The sequence below is a fragment of the Peromyscus californicus genome, unplaced genomic scaffold (genome assembly GCF_007827085.1).
Source record: "Peromyscus californicus insignis strain IS unplaced genomic scaffold, ASM782708v3 Scaffold_6__1_contigs__length_162567912, whole genome shotgun sequence".
Classification (NCBI taxonomy): Eukaryota; Metazoa; Chordata; class Mammalia; order Rodentia; family Cricetidae; genus Peromyscus; species Peromyscus californicus.
In genome coordinates, this window is record NW_026294584.1 from 152167511 (window position 1) to 152187841 (window position 20331).

Here is a 20331-nt window from a genome sequence, read left to right on the forward strand (position 1 = left end):
CCTTCCAGAGGAGCAGGATGGAATGTCCAGAGAAAAATTAGGTTGAATTCTTAAGGTATTTAGCTAACTCCAGGCCCCAAGAATTAGTTCTACTCTTTCTTTATCCTTTAGTCTCTATGCTTTATTATCATTCTAAACAAAAACGATCATTATTGGTGAAATTATTAAGGCCACTCCACGTAGTTAAAAGGAGATTTATTTAATGGCATAACTTACAAATTAAGGGATAGGTAGGTTGCGGGGTCTGGGGAAGGTGTATCACAGTCCAGCGGTGTTCTCTGGAGCTCTGCTTGGTCCACCTCTCCAGTCCAGGGTCCCGGAACCGAGCCCCAGCCCGCCGATCCAGCTCTCCAGTCTCCAGGCGCCTGCCTTGGCCCTGCCTTGTAGGCGTGACAGTTGCTGAAGTCTCAATGGGGGTTGGAACTTCCAGATCAAAGCTGGAATGGCTACCCACTACATCTCCCCCTTTTTGTCTAAATAAGAAAATTCTAACCTAATACAAGACTATATACAAAGGAATGGTTATCAAATATTGTCCAGGAATAATGAGGGATAATGACCTAGATAAGATGGAACTACAACCAATGCAAACAATATCAAGCAAGAAACACATACTATAATCCAGAGAAGTATAGAGCATAGGTAAATGGCATGTTACAAAGATCATTCCAAAAGTTGTCCTATCCTAAAGAACCTGAATCTAATACTTAATATGTTCTATCTACTAAGTTATAACTATAACTGCTAGTCTTCAATCCCGTCAAAGACCTGAGAAGGAATATAATGGTACCTGAGAAATGGTAGATGGATGCAAGCAACTTTCGGGAATCTTGTGAGAGTAGACTGAGACAGCTGGCAGTCTGGACAGTCACCTAATGTTTCTCAGCATTGTTGGTGCATTCAAATTGGCTACAGGCCTAAAGTATCTGACAGACCATTTTCAGAAGCTGGAATTCTGAAAGACCATCTTACCCTGTCTTGGCAGAGTACAGTGGTCGCTTTCTTTGTGTCCCTCTTGTCCAGAAAGGACAGCATTGCATTCGTACTGTCAGCCATTGAGGCAAGGGCAGTTCTTTGCCCAGTAGGCCATTTTATGCCAAGAAGACAAACTTCCAAATGGAAATGTCTTAGAAGCCCAACGTTCTCTCGGGATCAAATTGGTGCAGCCAGGAGCAATTGTGTCCCACGTCAACAGAATTCTAAGTTGTTTAAATGCCATATTCTCTAGGTCTATGAAGTGTTTGAAGATTACCTGTCCATCTGACCTATGTATCTGTAAATCTGGATAACCTAACTAACATAACTATAGAGATGACAAGCATAGGTGACTATAAATCTATAAGTCTTATCCACTGAAATAACCTAAGGACTAAGGCTTCATGTAAACAAGGTAAACAGTCTATAAGCAAATGTATGGTAAAGAACAATGACTTCAAAATTGTGACAAACACAAGATATTTATAACAGAGGTAGGAGTATATAGTGTGATATGCAATATGACAATAATCTTAAATATATATCAATATTTATAACAGAGGTAGGAGTATATAGTGCGATATGCAATATGACAATAATCTTAAATATATATCAATATACTGAATATCCTAAACAGAAGTAGAACATACATAAAGTATGACAGATATAAATTTACATTTGTATCAATATATAAGTATTTCATATAAGAGTAGAAATATATGTACATTATAACAAATATAGTTCTGTATTTGTATCAATATACAAATTATCTTAAACAGGAATATAAAAATAGTTTACATTTGTATCAACATATAAGAATCCATAACAGTGCAAATTACAGTGCAAATTATCTAAGGCTGCTATTTTACTAAATTTGTTTACTAGTACATACAATAATCTACCATAATATCTTATACCTATCCATTCCATTTCTTCTTTTCCTTTTTTTTTTTTTGGAATACTGAGTTTAATATTTTCTTCCACCCCCAACCCTATAACCATCATCCATAACCCTGAGAATTATGAAACCTAAGGGAGAAGGGGCGTCATTTTCTTAGAATTGCTTCCTGCTGTTTAGGGGGTGATGTTATCTCTGTTGGGTACTGTAAGAAAGCTCAGATAGTTAAATCTGATAGTCAGATGGACTAACTGTAGGTTCTGCAGCAAGTCTTAGAGTAATGGGTAAGATTGTCTGAAATTCTGGCAAGAAGTGTAGTATGATGATGATTACCATGGCATCATTCTGGATTGGGTAGAGTTGCTGTTGTTGGGGCCCCATCTTCCTTCTGGAAACTTCCAAGATTGCTATTGGAAAAACTTATTTGTTATCAAAATGGAAGGTTTGGATTTAAAGAGGACATAGCATGCAAGAAAGGATTCTGAGAAATCAAGAGTAAGCATGGAGTTAGAATCTAGAAGACAATGGTCCCTTTTTATTGGTTTCCTTTTGTCCCACACCAGAGGGCTCTTCAGATATGGGACTGAAGAATCTCTCAAACTTCCTTTTAGCAATATGCTTGGGTTTAGAGAAGGAGTGAGCCAATTCCATCTCCAAAGTCAGCTTGGCTTATAATTGAATTGGAACCACCACTTTTCTAGATTGATAGAGAGATAGATGTTAGACAATGAGATTTTACCGTGTGTAGATTGGTACCAATAGATTCTTTCTTTCTGCTGTGAACATCCGGATATCCAAGGCCTTATGATTTCTGTAAGATGGGTATTTCCATTATCCTGGAAAGACAAAAACAGAACCCTATTCCAACCTTTGATTGTTAAATTTTTCTTACAACTTGTAGAGATGTCACATTGGTGGATGATCTTTTACTTCTCCTCATCAAGGGATTTTTCCTGTTCGAATCAAATTTTTATTAATTTTGTTGGTATCCATAGCTTTTCTTCTCCTGCAGAAACAAAGGCAAAACCCCTTCCCCAACGTAGAACATATCCAGGTTTCCATTCTGAGGTCAGCACATCCTTGAAATAAACCGGTTGGTTTAGCTCAGGAGTTTTGTCTGTCGTCCAATGTCTCTCCGCAGCTGTTGTTCCTTTCTCATCAGCATTGAGAAAATTCAAGGTTAATAAAGCACTATGCAATCTATTTCTAGGAGTCATTGTTACCTGTTGCTGTTTATTTAGCATATCTTTTAAAGTTTGATTGGATCTTTCTATGACTGCTTGGCCTGTGGGATTGTGTGGTATACCTGTAACATGCTTTATATTGTAATAAGCAAAGAATTGTCTCATTTTATTGGAGACATATGCTGGGGCATTATCTGTCTTAATTTGTACAGGTATTCCCATGATGGCCATAACTTCTAATAGGTGTGTAATCACAGAATCAGCCTTTTCAGAACTCATAGGAGTTGCCCACTGAAATCCTGAATAGGTGTCAATGGTATGATGTACATACTTTAATCTTCCAAATTCTGCAAAATGAAACACATCCATCTGCCAAATTTCATTTCTTTGTATACCTTTTGGATTGCTCCCTGCAGGTAATGGAAGTTGGTTATAGATGGAACAAGTAGGACATTTTTTCACAATATCCTTAGCCTGTTGCCAAGTGATGGAGAAATCCTTCTTCAAACCTTTGCTATTTACATGGTATTTCTTATGAAATTCTGAGGCTTCTAGCACATTACCTATTAGTAACTGATCAATCTCATCATTACCTTGTGCTAGAGGTCCTGGCAGACCTGTATGGGATCTGGTATGTGTTATATATATAGGATGTTCCCTTTTTCTGATGATTTCCTGCAATTGTATGAATAAAGAAGTTAATTCTGTATTATCAGGAATAAATTCAGCAGTTTCAATATGTAAAACAACTCTCTCTGCATATTGAGAGTCAGTGACTATATTGAGGATTTCTGTGAAGTCCATCAGTACCATAAGAATGGCATACAGTTCTGCCTTTTGTACAGAGCTGTATGGACTTTGTACCACTTTACTTAAGTCTCCTGATTTATATCCTGCTTTCCCTGATTTATTTGCATCAGTATAGAATGTGAGGACTCCAGAAATTGGCTTTTGTCGTACAATGTGAGGAAGGACCCATTCAGTCTTCTTTATGAATTCTATTCTCTTGCTTTTGGGATAGTGGTTGTTAATTTCTCCCAAAAAGTTACTGCAGGCTCTCTGCCAGTATTCATTATCTTTCCATAGCGATGAAATTTCCTCATTAGTTAAAGGTACTACAATTTCTGCTGGGTCCATTCCTGTCAACTGGCGAAGGCTTAGTTTACCTTTTTGAATCAAATCAGAGATCTTTTCTATATAAGTCTTTAATTTCTTATTTGGTTTACATGGTAGGAATATCCATTCCAATATAATATCTTCCCTCTGCATCAAAATACCTGTTGGGGAATGTCTGGAGGGGAATATGACAAGAATGCATTTAAGTTCTGGATCCACACGATCCACATGTGCTTCTCGAATTGTCTTTTCTACTAGAGCCAATTCCTTCTCAGCTTTGACTGATAATTCTCTTGGACTATTTAATTCTTTGTCCCCTTCTAGAGTATTAGCCAAATTTTGTAGTCCATCTTTGGGTATTCCCATGATACCCAGTAAGTTGGAAATGCTTCCTAATAACTTCTGAAAATCATTAAGAGTCTTCAATCGATCTCTCCTTAGTTTTACCTTTTGGGGTCTAATTTTTTGTAGCTCTATCTTATATCCTAAGTAGTTAATAGAATCTCCTCTTTGTATTTTTTCAGGAGCAATTTGCAGTCCCCAGCGAGGCAAAACTTTTTTTTACTTCTTAAAACATGCTTTCTAATGTATCTAATTTTGGATCAGTTAATAGGATATCATCCATATAGTGATAAATTATGGATTGTGGAAACTTTACACGAATTATCTCCAATGGTTTCTGCACAAAGTATTGGCACAAAGTAGGGCTGTTTAACATTCCCTGTGGGAGGACCTTCCATTGATATCTCTTGACTGGCTGAGAATTGTTATAATTAGGTACTGTGAAGGCAAATTTTTCTCTATCATTTTCTTGTAAGGGTATGGTAAAGAAACAGTCTTTTAAGTCAATAACTATTATAGGCCATTCTTTAGGTAGCATAGAGGGCAAGGGCATCCCAGTCTGTAGGGAGCCCATTGGCTGAATTACTTTATTAATAGCTCTCAGATCTGTCAGCATTCTCCAATTACCAGACTTTTTTTTAATAACAAATACAGGAGAATTCCAAGGGCTGGTAGATTCTTCAATGTGTTGAGCATTTAACTGCTCTTGAACCAGCTGTTCTAAAGCTTGTAGCTTGTCTTTTGTCAAAGGCCATTGTCCAACCCAGACAGGTTTATTAGTTAGCCATTTTAAAGGTAAGGCAGTTGGTACTTCTGAGAGTTCAACAGTAGTTGTGCTCTGTTTGTGAACAGCCTGAATGTTTGGTGCCTGATTTTTATAGCATGTGATGATATTATTCCTAGAAACATGCATTGGTCTGTATTCTTTTTCTGAAAGTGTAGGAATTTTAATCTGGGTATTCCACTGTTGTAACAGATCTTGGCCCCAAAGATTTACTGCTACATTTGCGACATATGGCTTCAGCCTTCCTCTCTGTCCTTCTGGCCCTATGCATTCAACCCATCTCAAACTCTGTTTTATCTGAGATAGGGTGCCAATCCCTAAAAGTTGGGCATCTACCTCTTGAAGAGGCCAATTTGGATGCCATGATTTTGGTGTAATTATAGTCACAGCTGCACCTATGTCTACCAGTCCCTCCATAACCAGGCCATTAATTCGAATTCTAAGCTTTGGTCTTTGATCATTTATGGAAGTCTGCAAAAATATTTGTTTTATAGTGTTCTTTGTAAACTGTGATCCATCCATCAGAGCTGTTTTATCATCCATTGCAGTATCGGTTTTTACATTAGGCATTGGTTTATTCAGTTGTCTTGGAGAGGAATTTCTTCCATAGTGGCTGGGAATGTTCGTACTACATTTGATTTGGGGGCCTGCAAGAGGCCCCCTGAGGCATTTCCCGCCAGTAAAGGGTTACCTCATATATCTATTTTTGATCTGCACTCACTGGTCCAATGTCGGCCTTTGCCACACCTTCTACATAATCCGGGAGGTGTTTGGGGTCTCCTGTTTAGGCTATTCCTAAAAGGAGTATTACTCCTAGGAGTACCCCACGTACAGTTTTTACTTATATGGCCTGGTGTACCACATTTAAAACATTTGGTAACATGGGGCCTTCTTTCACCTCTGGGATTTGTCTCTCCTATCCAAGCCTCATTACTGTAGTTACGAGACTCAACACCATTAGTATACTGAATCCATTCTTCCAAAGGAGCTGATCTGATCTTTAATGGTGTAAGTATTCTACTGCATTCTGCATTAGCATTGTCAAACGCCAAGGACTCAGTTAATACTTTTCTTAATTCTTTATCTGATACAGCTCTTGTTATAGCTGTGTTCAGTCTTTGTAAAAAATCAGTGAAGGGTTTGTGCGGTCCCTGAAATATCTTTGTGTATACCTCAGTTGGTTTTCCAGGTTCTGGAATTTTTTCCCAAGCATTTAGAGCTGCTGTACGGCATAGGGATATTATATGCTCATCATAAATGGCTTGTACATTCCTGTCAGCGAAACATCCCTCACCAAGTATTTGATCTTGGGAGATCACAAAACCTCTGAGTTTACCTTGTTGTTCTAAAATTTTTGCCTCTTCTCTCAACCAGCTTTTCCACTGTAGCTGCTGGCTATATTCTAGAACAGCTGAAATTAACTGATGCCAGTCATCTGGGATGATTCTGTGTGAGGTAGACCATGAATTTAACATCTGTTTTACGTACGTGGAGTGTATCCCATATGTAACTACTGCTTCCTTTATATTTTTAAAGTCCCTTGTTGAAATTGGTTGTAATGCATATGTAGTATATGGCTCAGGGTGTGTGTCATCCACTGGCTTCTCATGGATGATAACAGGATAAGCCATTGTGTGAGAGCCATTTGGAGATGTTACAAATGGTAAGGTTAGGTCCCTTGTCATGTTTACTGAGAGTTTCTTCTAAGGCCTGCAAATGAGCACCTAGGGTCTGTTCTATGGAGTGAGCCTCCTCTCTGGCAAGGGACTCCAGATTTCTCATGGAATCATACAAGTTTTTATGTTCCTCAGAAACACATGATTCCATGGACCTTATCTTATTAATTAATGATAATCTTTCTTCCTTATATAGTGTCTGGAGAGTTAGTGTTCTGTTCATTAAATATTCACATTTATTATCAATAAGATCAATTTTTGGTACAAGCCTGTTTTGTAAATCCTGATCAGCAGATTCCAGAGAAAGAATCTTCTTCTCTAAGGTCTCATTGCTATCCATTAAAGCAGATTCCAGAGGTAGAATCTTTTTCTGTAAGCCTTCATTGCTCTCACTTAAAGCCTGTATCAGTCCCAATAATGACTCAACTTTGTTCTTGTTATTAAACCAGTGTTTGAACACTGTGTGGATTATTACAATGAATGCCAAAATGGTACAGGCCAGATATGCCTTAGGAAGGTCGTATATTTCCAGGAAGATGTCATTCATCATACAGGCAAAAAGGTTTTCAAATTCTTGTGAGGTAATGTTGTCAGCCATATTACAAGAATTACTCAAAATTTGTTAGTCAATTTTAAGGTGTAAAATTATCAGGTACTTTTACTTACCTTTCGTGGTTTTGGGGGTGTAGTAGCACTTTTCAGCCAGTAGGTGGCGATGGTACAGCTCCAAAGCAGGGCCTGCTGGTGATCTTGGCTGACTGCAGCCGGAGCCAGTGCGGCACTCAGGGGGAGTGCCTCTTTCGCTGGTCTCGGGGCTAAGCTAGGGAGCTGAGACCGGACTAGCTGCTCCCTCTTTAGGGAATGGAACCGTGTAGGCGTTCCCTGGTTATATGGAACTTTACAGGCGGGTTTAGGTACCTGCTAGCCGGGGAGGAGGCTGAGGGTGGGAGCCACCCAGGCCTTTGGAATTTGCCCCACGTGAGCGCCAGATATTGGTGAAATTATTAAGGCCACTCCACGTAGTTAAAAGGAGATTTATTTAATGGCGTAACTTACAAATTAAGGGATAGGTAGGTCACGGGGTCTGGGGAAGGTGTATCACAGTCCAGCGGTGTTCTCTGGAGCTCTGCTTGGTCCACCTCTCCAGTTCAGGGTCCCGGAACCGAGCCCCAGCCCGCTGATCCAGCTCTCCAGTCTCCAGGCGCCTCCCTTGGCCCTGCCTTGTAGGCGTGACAGTTGCTGAAGTCTCAATGGGGGTTGGAACTTCCAGATCAAAGCTGGAATGGCTACCCACTACAATCATGATACAGTCTATTGACAATTCCTGAATAGGTAATGGGTAATGCTAGCTTTAAGCCTACTCAAATGATGAGAACATTCTAGAATCCCTGAGAAGCTCTTTCTGGCCATCCCTCTCACTTAACCCCCATGTGAATCTGCTCTTCTAAAAGACACTTGTCAGAGCCAAAAAAGTGAGCCTCAACTTACTGACTACACTACTGATTCCAATTAGCCACTGGCACTCTCTATTTCAAGAAAAAATAGTTAAATGCAGAGCTTTTACCCAAGAAAGTATTTCCCTGTGAGGACTTAATCTGAAGAACAACTTTCTTTTATTTTCTATTTGAATATTCAGGGTCCCTGTTTATCTATGCTAGAGATCAAACCCAGGCCTTTATCCCTAGTAGGCAAGCACTTGATCATGGAGCTACATCCCAGTCCACATAATGAAAGAACATATGAGATATTTAAGGATAAGTGATCATTAGTTGTTAATTGAACTCTCCAGTCATTGAAATAAACAAAAATAGGCCACACTTTCCAAATACCTTGCATTGTATACGTGCTAAATAATATACAGGCCACCAAGTTCCATTTGGATTTCTGATAAATAACAAACATTTTTAGTAAAATATGTCACAAATATATTGCATGGGCAAACTGGGGAGCCATGCTGTGTATGGAAGCATCACAGCACCTGGAAACATGGTATCTTCAGAATTGTGTATTGCATTGTCACTCAGGTCAACATAGTCATACTGCCTGGAGAGCAAGATAAGTCCAGATGAAAACACTGGGTTATCAGTTGCATCACTAACATTTCTATGTATTTCCAAACTACCTATTGAATACAGAGTCATAAATAAAATCTAAAGAAATTTAATGGCTATTTTGAGATTTAGCAATATCGTTATTTTGAGACAGTGTCTCACTGTGTATCCCAGGTTGGCCTTGAACTCATGATCTTCCTAGCTCAGCCACACTGGGAGTTGAGATTGCCATGCCTGCTTGCATTTTTTACTTTTAGATTCTTCATTTCACTGACACTGGACCTTGTTTCTCTTGCAGAAGGAAAAAAAGAACAAAATCCTTGCTGCAATAATGAATTAGTGTTTAAATATCTCACCCAGACCCAGAATTATAAGAATTCAAGGACATGGCAGTATAAACACAGGGGAATAATTAGCCAGTGCTGACATTTCAGTAACTAACTGGAAAGACATCTTACTTAATACAGAAGTTTATTACCCATTGGCTAATAAGGTCAAACTTTCCCCCAAATAATAATAACAATTATTAGTATTATTAATTATTATTATTATTACAGACTAGTCATCAAAGGATCTGGAATATCATATTTCCTTCAACCAGTTCTGTTCACTGTGAGGTTTGATTTTAAGCATTCAAATAAATAAAAACAAAAACAAAAACCACGCAATCAGCTTCTTAGATATGGACTGATTCTTTTAAGTACTGGGTTTCTGTTCTACAACCTCACAACAGATCGATATGTAGAGATAGAAATTGACAGCTGACTAATTTGTAATGTTTATAAACTGTTGATAGGATTATTTACACTAGAAACCAAGGCAACCTGAATTGGAAGACAGATCTCAGCTTGTTCTATGACACATGGTTGAACAGAAATACATTGTACATGAGTGATTGGTTCTCAATCTGTTGTTTGTAGCTCACTGGTTCACAAGACAAGAATCAGCATCATTTTGGGGCCAATGGTGGACAAGGTATAGAGGAAGAAGAAAGAAACATGTAGAAAAAAGAAAGAAGATCAAGAAAGCAGGACATGTTTGATGGAATAAATATTTTCCACAGTTACACTTAAAGACCTGGAAGAGAAATGGCCAAGAAGACAGAGAACGGGCAAGGTCCCTGTCAGGAAGGGGTCCCTTCTTTTAGATAGTAATGCCAAGCCACTATCAGGATTTAAGAAGTTAATTGCTAGATTTTTATTTTGGAAGATCAGTTGACAACTTTACAGAAATAGATTGGGAAAGGGTTAGCAGGAAGAGACAGCCATCTGCTAGAACCCAGCTGGAAACGGAAAGTACTGGAACTGGGAAAGTGGCAGTGACATGGAAGGAAGGAAGGAAGACATTTACTTGGAGACTGATGTGATAGTAGCTGTCAACAACTGTGACAGCCTCCTGAGGTCAGTCTTCTCTTTCATTCTGTGACAGGGCATTTCTAAATCTCCCTGAGGACACTAACTTCCAGCTCTGACTCCTCATCTGCTAGTAACTCTGAGCCTACTTCAGAGAAAGTAACTTATGTGGGAACCCCTAAACTGTGGATCTGTGATCACAGAATTTAGCATTTGATTGTATTCATGGAGCAAGGGAAACAGAGAGACAATAGCATTTGTTTTGAGCTTGGACACAGGAGAAACTGAACAGTGGAGTGACTCAACATTTCTTGATGCACATCTTTGAATAGTCAAGAAAGCCAGTCAAAAAGAATTCAGATATAGTGTTGAGATTTGAGAGACAAAAGAAAACCTTAGATTCCTGAATCGATACAAATGTCACCAAAGTCATCCTAAAACAATATATTGAATTAAGTGACAGACTTAGAATGAAAAACTTAAATTAAAAGCAAAATGGGAAGGGATAAGAAAACAAGCAGCAGCAAGACATACAGAAGAAAAATGGACAGAGTCCGGTATCAGAAAAGCAAACGACAAATCTTCTCACTGAAGATAGATATCGGCTGGATTCAAAAAAGAATACTTTTTAATACAGAGGTTATTAGAAGTAAAGATGAGAGAATGTTTTAAAGGTCATTTAGGCAAAATCTGTATGTGACTGACCATAAAGTATGTAGAAATGGAAAAAGACCCCATGTGACCCGAGGTTCACTTGTGTCAGGGAAGAGAAGATGTGGATCAAGAGTCACAAGGCATTCTTTATGCCTGAGTATGTGTTGCATGCCTTGGTTGACCATATTTAACACAGATGAAAAATAAAATAAGGTGAGAAGATAATGAATGGAATAGGGTTTCTTTATGTTTCCTGGCATGTAAAAAATAAAGTCAGAGCATTGATGAAGGGGTCAGCACTGGATGGTTCTCTAGGCTGATGTAACAAATTATCACAACACACTGGGGCATAAACAGCAGAAACTTGTTGTCTGAGCATTCTAGCAGTTGGGGGTCTAAAACCAAAATGTCAGCAGCAGTGGTTCCTTCTCATAGCCCAATGGGCGAATCACTGCATGTTCCTGCTCCTTAGTTTGTAGCTAGCAACTTAATCCAGAGTGCTTGTATTTTTTCTTTTTGTAATGTTCAAATCTATTCTTTTTATAAGGATACCAACCATATTGGATTAGAAGATCCCATCCTAGATGTTGTAGTTACTTTTACATTGTTATGAAGAGGCACTATGACCAAGGCAACTTATAAAGAAAATACTAACTGGGACTCACAATTCCAAAGGGTTACAGACCATGATCACCATGGCAGAGAGCATGGCAGCAGGCAGGCAGGCATGATACTGGAGCAGTAGCTGAGAGCTCACATCTGATCCACAAGCAAGAGGCAGAGAGAAAGAGAGCTAAATACGCATGAAGTGGACTTTTGAAACCTCAAAGGCCACCCCCAGTGCGACATTCCTCCAACAAAGGCCACACCTCCTAATCCTTCTTAAATAGTTCCATCAACTGTAGATCAAGCAATCAAATATATGAGGCTATGGGAGCTATTCTCATTCAATACATCACACTAACTTAACTAATTATATCCCACATGACACCATTTCCCAATCAGATAACATTCTGTGGTTCTGAGGCTTAGCAGATCAGTGTGGATTTGTGGGAGTAACACAATTTTGTCTGTTAGATGAAGAGTAGGCATCTCGTTCATTGCAACAAGAAGGAAGGAATGTAATTGTGTGTGGGTGTAGAATTTATAGCAATTTTATTTTATCTGAAATGGAGACAGAGTCATCAGCCGAGAAGTCAGACTTGGAAGTAAAAGTTTCTTGATGGGGATTTGAAAGACCATTTCACAGACGGAAAAGGCTGATGTGGCTGGCTTGACAGGCATTACCACATTGGTATATATGTAGATGGTGTAACCAATAATCCAGCGTGCCCTTTACACAATCATAGAATGTCTTCTTGGGAGAAGCTACTTTGATTATTAATAGCTTACAACAAAATAAATGCCACTTTCACTAAGGAAAAGCTATTCTCAGATTAACCAGGAATGCATATATTTGGAGTTGAAGTTAAATGGAAGTTTAGTTGCGATGATCCCTATTTTTATACCTAAAATACACATGACTAGAATTTATTCCCTTTAATGCTGTATCTCCCTAGACTATCCTAAAGATAGACACTGCCTTGTGCATCTACCTGTCTCTTACAATGTCCTCGCATTCCTGGATGCTGAAGAGGAATTCAATCCTCAGAGAACATTCTCTGAATTGAAACTTTAGTAATGGTTTCTCACAAAGCAAGCACCTATATCATCTGGAAAGAAATTTTTCTCAGAGCTTTATATTTTCCAAGACAGGGAGATGTGACATTTGTGGATAATTATATAGTTACAGAACATAAACATTTATGATGACCTTCAGCAACATAACAACCTTGAATATCTTGAAGAAATATAATTTTCTCAAATCACATAAAAAAAGACTAGCTTAATTCACAGCAGAATTATACTGACAGTATGGCTGCAAATAAATTTTTCTCTATGGAATTCATAACAGATACTCATTAGAAATCATATAATAATAACAATGTTTTCATGCAAGACTGAATAAGATTAATAGGTAAATATAAGAAATGAAATATTTTACTATTGTATTTCATCTTTTTTTTCAGAGTGATTGTGTGCTTAGTTTTTTTCTCTCTGAACAAATACAACCAACACTTGAAGACTCTCCACTTGTGGACCCAGGCAAGTGAATTCATCACAATTACCATATTCAGTGTTTGTGTATATAATTGTGGGAAAGATCCATAGGTAATATCTTCAATTTCAAGTGATAATGTCTTTTCAAGGCTAATACCTTCTTAATGCTTTCTCCCTAACCATTTCTAAAGAGAAGCATTTGAACCCCCGAGAATATGTTCTTCGAGTTAACATAAACACAGATGTGTTTGTCCATTTAAAATAGTGACAGGATACCGCACATTTCCCTGCTTCAATTAGTTGTGCTTTGAATTAAAATTGCATATCAGAGACAGAATCTTTTTCTCTAGCATTGAAACTCACAGTTTTACCTCTACCTCCCAAAGCAACAACAACAAAAAAGTATTAAGCAATAAAAATAAGCAAGGGTCATCAAGGAGTTTCATTCTTATTTTTCGAAGCCCAATGACACTCCACTCCCTTAACAAAGCCTTACGTTGGTTCCACCATCTGGTTCTCTTCTAAGTGTGTCCTGTGTGGGTTCTAGTGAACATTCAGTCATTTCCCCCAGAATTACAGAATCTCCTTTGAAAGTTCTATTAGTTTCAAGCATTTGTAACATATTCCACAAGAAGTGGCAACCTAACAATATAGTAGCTTTTTATAAAGATCAATTTATTAGTTTTATTTATGTATATGTTTGTTTGCCTGCATATGTGCATGTGTACCACGTGTGCATAATGTACCACATGTGTGCATGTGTACCACATGTGTACAAGTGCCAGCAGAAACCAGAGGGCATCCAATACCCTGGAACTAAAGTTACAGATGGCTGTAAGTCACTTGGTATGGGTACTGGGAACTGAATCTGGATCCTCTACAAGAATAATAAGCACTCTTAATCACTGAGCCATCTTCAGCCCTAACCTGCTAGTTTCAACCTCCATATTTATAAATCCATAATTTTCCAGCCATCACCAATCCTCCATTCAACTCTCAGTCTTCATTTTATCCACATTTACTTCCTGATTCTCTCATTTAAGATTATTTGCATGTTCTTGTCACCCCTGCTTCTATCTGGCATCTTAGGTACTTGTCGCTTAGGTAGACAACTTTCTGAACAATCTGTTATGTGACATAATTATTTATTAAATTATGCAACTGTGTTTGCATCTGACCAGCTTCTCTTGCAACACTAAAAATAACTTTAAATGAAGGACTCCCTTCCCTACCCTACATTGCTCTATATTTATAATTCCTGGAATAATGTATGAGGGATTCCAGAGAAAGAGGGGGAGAGAAAGGGACAAAGTAGAAAATAAAAAATAAAATAATCAATTTTAATTACCGGGGGATATGTTACTACCATCAATAGTACAAACCTTAATAACCACACTCAGAAAATTAAAATATAAAGTTATTGAATTCTAGAGATGTTTTCCAAAGGGGGCTGTGTGGAATTCTCCTCTATCACTAAAGTCCTTCAAGAAAAAAATTGCTTCTTTGTGTTTCAAGAGATTAAACCTCTTGTCAGTTTTTGGGTTTGTTCATGGTATTATTTCTGAAAGGTATTTTAAAATACATATGTACCCAAAATTAGGATGGTTATTATAAAAATTAAAGTAACACTTTGAAAAAGTTCCCAATTTTAAATTTTCTTATGTCATCAATAATCAAGAATTGTTTCAATAGCTATGAATGACAAAAGATTTGATTTTTGCCAAGTTATAAAGCTGAGATACAGGCTCCCTACAAAAAAACCGAAAACAGCCTATTGTCTTAAAACAATAGGACACATCTTCCAAGCAGGATATGCCAATCACTATAATAAGCAAGAATTCGCAGGAAGCTGTGTCCTATTTTGCTCTTCAAATCACTTCCTCCTTCATCATTCTGGATTCTTAATCTTTTGTCACAGAATAGCTGCTGACTGCTAGTAAAAGCCTGTTTACTTAAGCATTGAGCTCAAACGTGGGTTGAAATTTAAGCTTATGCTGTCAAATGATTAGAGGGCACAGTTATTCAAATGTGTTCACACACTAATTTACATAGAACAACCTTAAATGAAAATTCCAGACTTTGGCCACCTCTACTGAAGTGTTGATTTTGAATACCTATGTCTCTAGATATGTGCCTCAAAATCACAAAAGGACTGTTGTGTGTGCTGGATAATCTTGGTTGTCAACTTGACACACAGGGGAGAGGGAGCAATAAAAGAAGGCCCAGTCCGTTGTGTACATTGCCATCCCTTGGCCAATAGGCCTGAACTATATAAGAAAAGTAGTTGGGCAAGCCACAAGGATCAGGCCAGTAATCAGCATTCCTCTGTGGCCTCTGCTTCATTTCTTGCCTCCAGGTTTGTGCCTTGAATTTCTGCCTTGATTAACTTTGATGATAGACCTTAAACTCTTAGTCAACTAAACCCTTTCCTCCCCATGTTGCTTTTCCTTGTCATATTCATCATGGAAACCGAAAACAATCTGAAGCATGTCACCCTCAATTGAGAGATACTAATAGTCCTTGAACTTCACCGCCTGATGAAACACAATTCTGTGCAACAACACCAGACTTTACCTTCTTTTCAAATGCCAGGCTACTTATGTCTACTAAAAAAATCCTTCGCTCTTCATTGTCCTTCAAGTCATTTACTCCAGTGATGACTCGAGAGTATGTATTTATTTACAGACTAGAAATATTTGATGAGATAAACTGTGTCTATGTCATACACCGTTGCATTCCAAGATGTACCACAGAGTCTGATGACAAATGCTTCCCAAATAATTACTGAATAAGCATTGTCAGTGACATCCACAGAAACAAGGTGGTAATCTCTATCAAAGTAGAGGATTAATTTTATTAAAGAAAAAAGAGAGAAGAAGCTCAGAGTCATGTTGCTCTTCATATAGTCCTAACATGAAAAAAGTCCTGGCACATGAGAGCTCCCAACCACTAGAATGTTTTAAAACACAATTTGGGAAAACGTCTTCTACAAATTGTTATATTAAATACAATTGACTTCATGATACAACCTAAAACACCTTATGGATTTTTATCTTAACTGTCTATATATTAACTCTCTGATGCCATGATTTTTGTATCCTACAAAGATTAATATATATAGCTTGCATGTTCTTTTTGTCTCTTTCCTATTCTGCCATATTAGGTGAGTAGCTTTGCTTTGTTATGTATGTGCTCCAACCATGATATAGTTCCTTACCAGAGACCTCAAAAACAACATGACCAAATGTCTGTGAACTAAAATCTTTGGAATCATGAGCCAAAATAAACTATTTCTGTTCTTTTCCTTCTCCTTTTTTTTTTTTTTTTTTTTCTGAGACTAGGTTTCTCTGTGTAGCTCTGGCTATCCTGGATCTCATTCTATAGACCATGTTGGCCTTGAATTCAGAGATCTGCCTGCCTCTGCCTCCCAAGAGCTGGGATTAAAGGTGTGCGCCACCACTGCCCGGCAACTATTTCTCTTCTTAAGTTGACTATGCCAGACATTTTATTATAAGAATGAAAAAACAGATGTCACCTCAGTGATGCTGGTCTCTCGACAGTCACTGCTGATTTTCAGCCCTAGCTGACCAGCAACCATGGAATCTTAATTCAAAACATCACAGAAACAGCCCGAGTAGAGCCTTGATGACCTCTCAAACATTTAAGAATAGACAGTTACACCACTGATTAAGCAGTTAATGATGAGGAACGAAAGGGAAATTATTCATATTTGCTTTCTGAAACAAAGTATTCATACCAAGAGTTTCAAGAATTAGAAAAGCTGCAAATAAGAAATCAGAGAGGAATATCACTCATGAATATCAATAGAAAACTCTAAATAAAATATTAGACAAAATAGTCCATCAGCACTCTAAAAGAATATAATCCATCATGGCCAGAAACCATTTAATATTAATATTATACATAAAGAGATAAAAATAAAAAAATTCACATGGTCATCTTTGTGGACCTAAAAGGGCATTTGATAAAAATTAAATTTCCTTTTAAAATAGCCAAAAAGTAAAAAGAAATAGTGAGTGCCTTTGCATGGGAAAATATAACAAGACTTCCCAGAGCCCACAGTAGATATGAGAGGAAAACACTGAAAATCACACCCACTAAAACGAAGGACAAACCCCCCCACACCCAAGATCATGACAATCACTTTACAATGTATAGAGAATGGGTGGCAAGACAGAGCTCACTCCTTCACCTTCCAACCTTTCCCTCAAAATGTATCTTTTCCATAAACATTTCCATAGTCACCCATTGAAATCGAAGCCTGCCTGTATTTTAGAAGCACCTGATGCTTTTATCCCCGTGTTACTTATGTTCACCATAAGATAATCTTTACTTATTTATTGTGCTCTTTTTTTATTTCTCACATGCTGGATAACATGTGTCAATGGGGGAATTTCCTCTCCTCTCCCTAACATTTAGTACAGTGGCTTGTTCACAACAGGTTCAAAAATACTCATTAAATAACAAATGAAATAGAATAGGACATTACAAGCATAAACTTTTATGTAAGACAAAACCAAAATTATTTGTAAGCAATGTCCTTGTATATATAGGAAAAGAAGTATCAACTACAAATACATCACAAAAAGAATTTAGTGAAAACACCAGCTACAAATTGTTGTATACCTGTTTCTATCATATTATAGATATTCTTGATATATATTTATAAAATAGTTCAGATATAATGACTATTTAGAATATTTAAAAGACAAAGTAGTTCCATCAACAGTATTCACACAAAAAAAATGGCTAGAATGGATTTAACAGGAAACAGGTAAGCCCAAACAAAAACCGCAGAGCAGAACTGAGAAATCTGAGGAACAAATGGAAATGCACATTCTGGAGAGCCAAATTCAACATCTTAAAGATGACACGTGTCTAAATGCAATTCATTCTTTAAAAATATTAACAGGTCTATTTTTAGCAGAATAATAATCTTATTTTACAGTTCATAAGTAGAGAAAAGTCAAGAAAAAAAAATCTGTAAAACCAGAGCAAATAAATGAGGTGGAGATAAAAATGAAATAAAATAAAACCCATAAACATTCAATGTGGTGTCTTTGCCTAAGTGGATGGATACATGAATAGATCAGTATAGAAGTTACCATAGGTTGTCCATGAATAGAGCCAAATATACATAGAAATTTAGTATGTGACCAGAGCAAAGAGAGGAAGCTCAGTAAATGGCTTGTGATGACACATCCCTCACTCTACAGGATAAATAACAAATGAGGAAGGAAATGCTTGGTGCAAATAATGAAATCATAGATGACCAAGAAAACCTGAGGGCAGACCTTTATAGTCCTGAAGTGTACTGCAGTGGGAGAGGGTAAAATTCAGAGCCCTTAACAACACTGCACGACAATAAACACTTCAGCAAAGCAAAACTAAAGTGCAGTGATGAGAGAGAAAGGAGATGAAATGTTGCTGATTCATCCCAAAGATGTGTTCACTTAGTGTATAATCATCCTCTAGAAAATGATACGAAAATTAAGACTATGAAAGATGAGTACACAAAAAATACAAGTGGCTCTCAGCCAATGAGAAGACGCTCAACCTCATTCATAAGAGGAATACAAATTAAATTACAGAGATGGCATGGGTTCCCCCCACACGCCTCTCTCTCTCTCTCTCTCTCTCTCTCTCTCTCTCTCTCTCTCTCTCTCTCTCTTTCTCTCTCGCTCTCGCTCTCGCTCTCTCATCAGATTGGCAAAAAACCAACAATTTAATTAGCATCTTAGCTGCAAATCAGCAGGCCTCTCATGTGCTGCTGGTGATCACACAAATTGGTACAAGCACCATGGAAGTTAATTTGGCAATATTTATCAAAATGACACAGGCAAATAGACTCTGACCAGCAAATTCTGCCGTTGAGTTTTTGTTCTGATATTCACAACTGGCACAGGTGACATGTCTTTGAGGCTGTCCCCTGAAACATGGTTCACAAAGCCTACACGTCATTGGGAAAGACCCACCTGGAACTGGTTAGATAAATCCCAATACCCCCACATAGTGGAAGCTATACTTTAAAAACTAAAAATTATTTTTGTAATATCAACGTAAAAAATATCTATAAATACTTTGTGCAGAATACTATGTCGTGGACTTTGTCAACGATGGAGAAGAGGCATGGCATATTCATCTTTGCTTTTATGGAGCAGTTTGAAAAGGATGTGAATCTCTATGGAAAGATACAGAGACAACTAGAATAATAGTTAAATACATATTAGGCATGGGAAGACCTTTTACTTCAAACTTTAAAAATCACTTGTCACCTTTAATCTCAAGAATAAAGAATAAATTGTTTTCTGAAAAAAACTTTCAAAATGCTATTTTTGAAGTAGTATATTTGCTAGTTCAGGGATTCAGAACAGACACATTTAGGCTCAATAATACCTTTCCTGTCCTGAGGTTGTCAGAGGAATCAGCACACCCTGTAAATCTCCACAGTGACCAGAACATTCTAGCATCCCTTTCTCCATATCAAGCTGTTCTCAAGTTTCCCTCCTCAAGCTCATCATTTAAACTTTTTCTTCAATATAGTGACTCTCATTTTCCTAGCTACAGCATAATGTTTATAAATATGGCCCTGGAGATCAATTAATCCTACACTATGGTTTTTCTTTCTGTCCATTTATTTTTTAAATAGTATTTTAATTTATTCTTTGAAAAATTTATACATGCATGTAGTGTGTCTTAATCATATCTACCATCCATTCCCCCTTTGCCTCTCCTGAGGCTTCCCTGACACAACCAACCTCTTTCTAATTCCATGTCCTTTTCTCTTACAACCTATTGATACTAATTAGTGGTGCCCATTTATGTACAAGTGCAGAGCAAAACACTGAGGGCATAGGCAAACTACCAGTGGCCACACCCCTGAAAGACAAGTTACTCTCCCTCCTCCCCTAACTGGCAATAAACAGTTCCTCAGCTAGGGATTGGAGTCTTGGGAGCCTCTCTCCCAACCATACTGGAATTTTAACTAGCTCCATATAGTACAGATCTTGTTAAGGTAAATACAGTTGCTGTGAGCACCTGTGATCCACTATTTTGTATCTACATGACTTTGGAGGAAGTGCCTTGGTTTCCACACGTGTAAAACAGAAGAAACCAACCTTGTAAGTTTGCTGTGAGAATTCAGTGAAATGTCACCCATAGGCTAGCACTTTCTCAAT

General features: G+C 37.8%; 1 protein-coding gene across 3 annotated transcripts in view; it reads left to right on the forward strand.

Annotated features, from left to right (window-relative positions):
• The window catches only part of Pik3c2g (phosphatidylinositol-4-phosphate 3-kinase catalytic subunit type 2 gamma), a 326663-nt gene that overhangs the window by 270612 nt on the left and 35720 nt on the right, over window positions 1–20331 (forward strand). For all 3 annotated transcript variants that reach the window (XM_052721754.1, XM_052721755.1, XM_052721756.1), the window contains one exon: window positions 13102–13177. In XM_052721754.1, the coding sequence (XP_052577714.1) occupies window positions 13102–13177 (76 nt within the window). The remainder of the gene's footprint in view (window positions 1–13101; window positions 13178–20331) is intronic.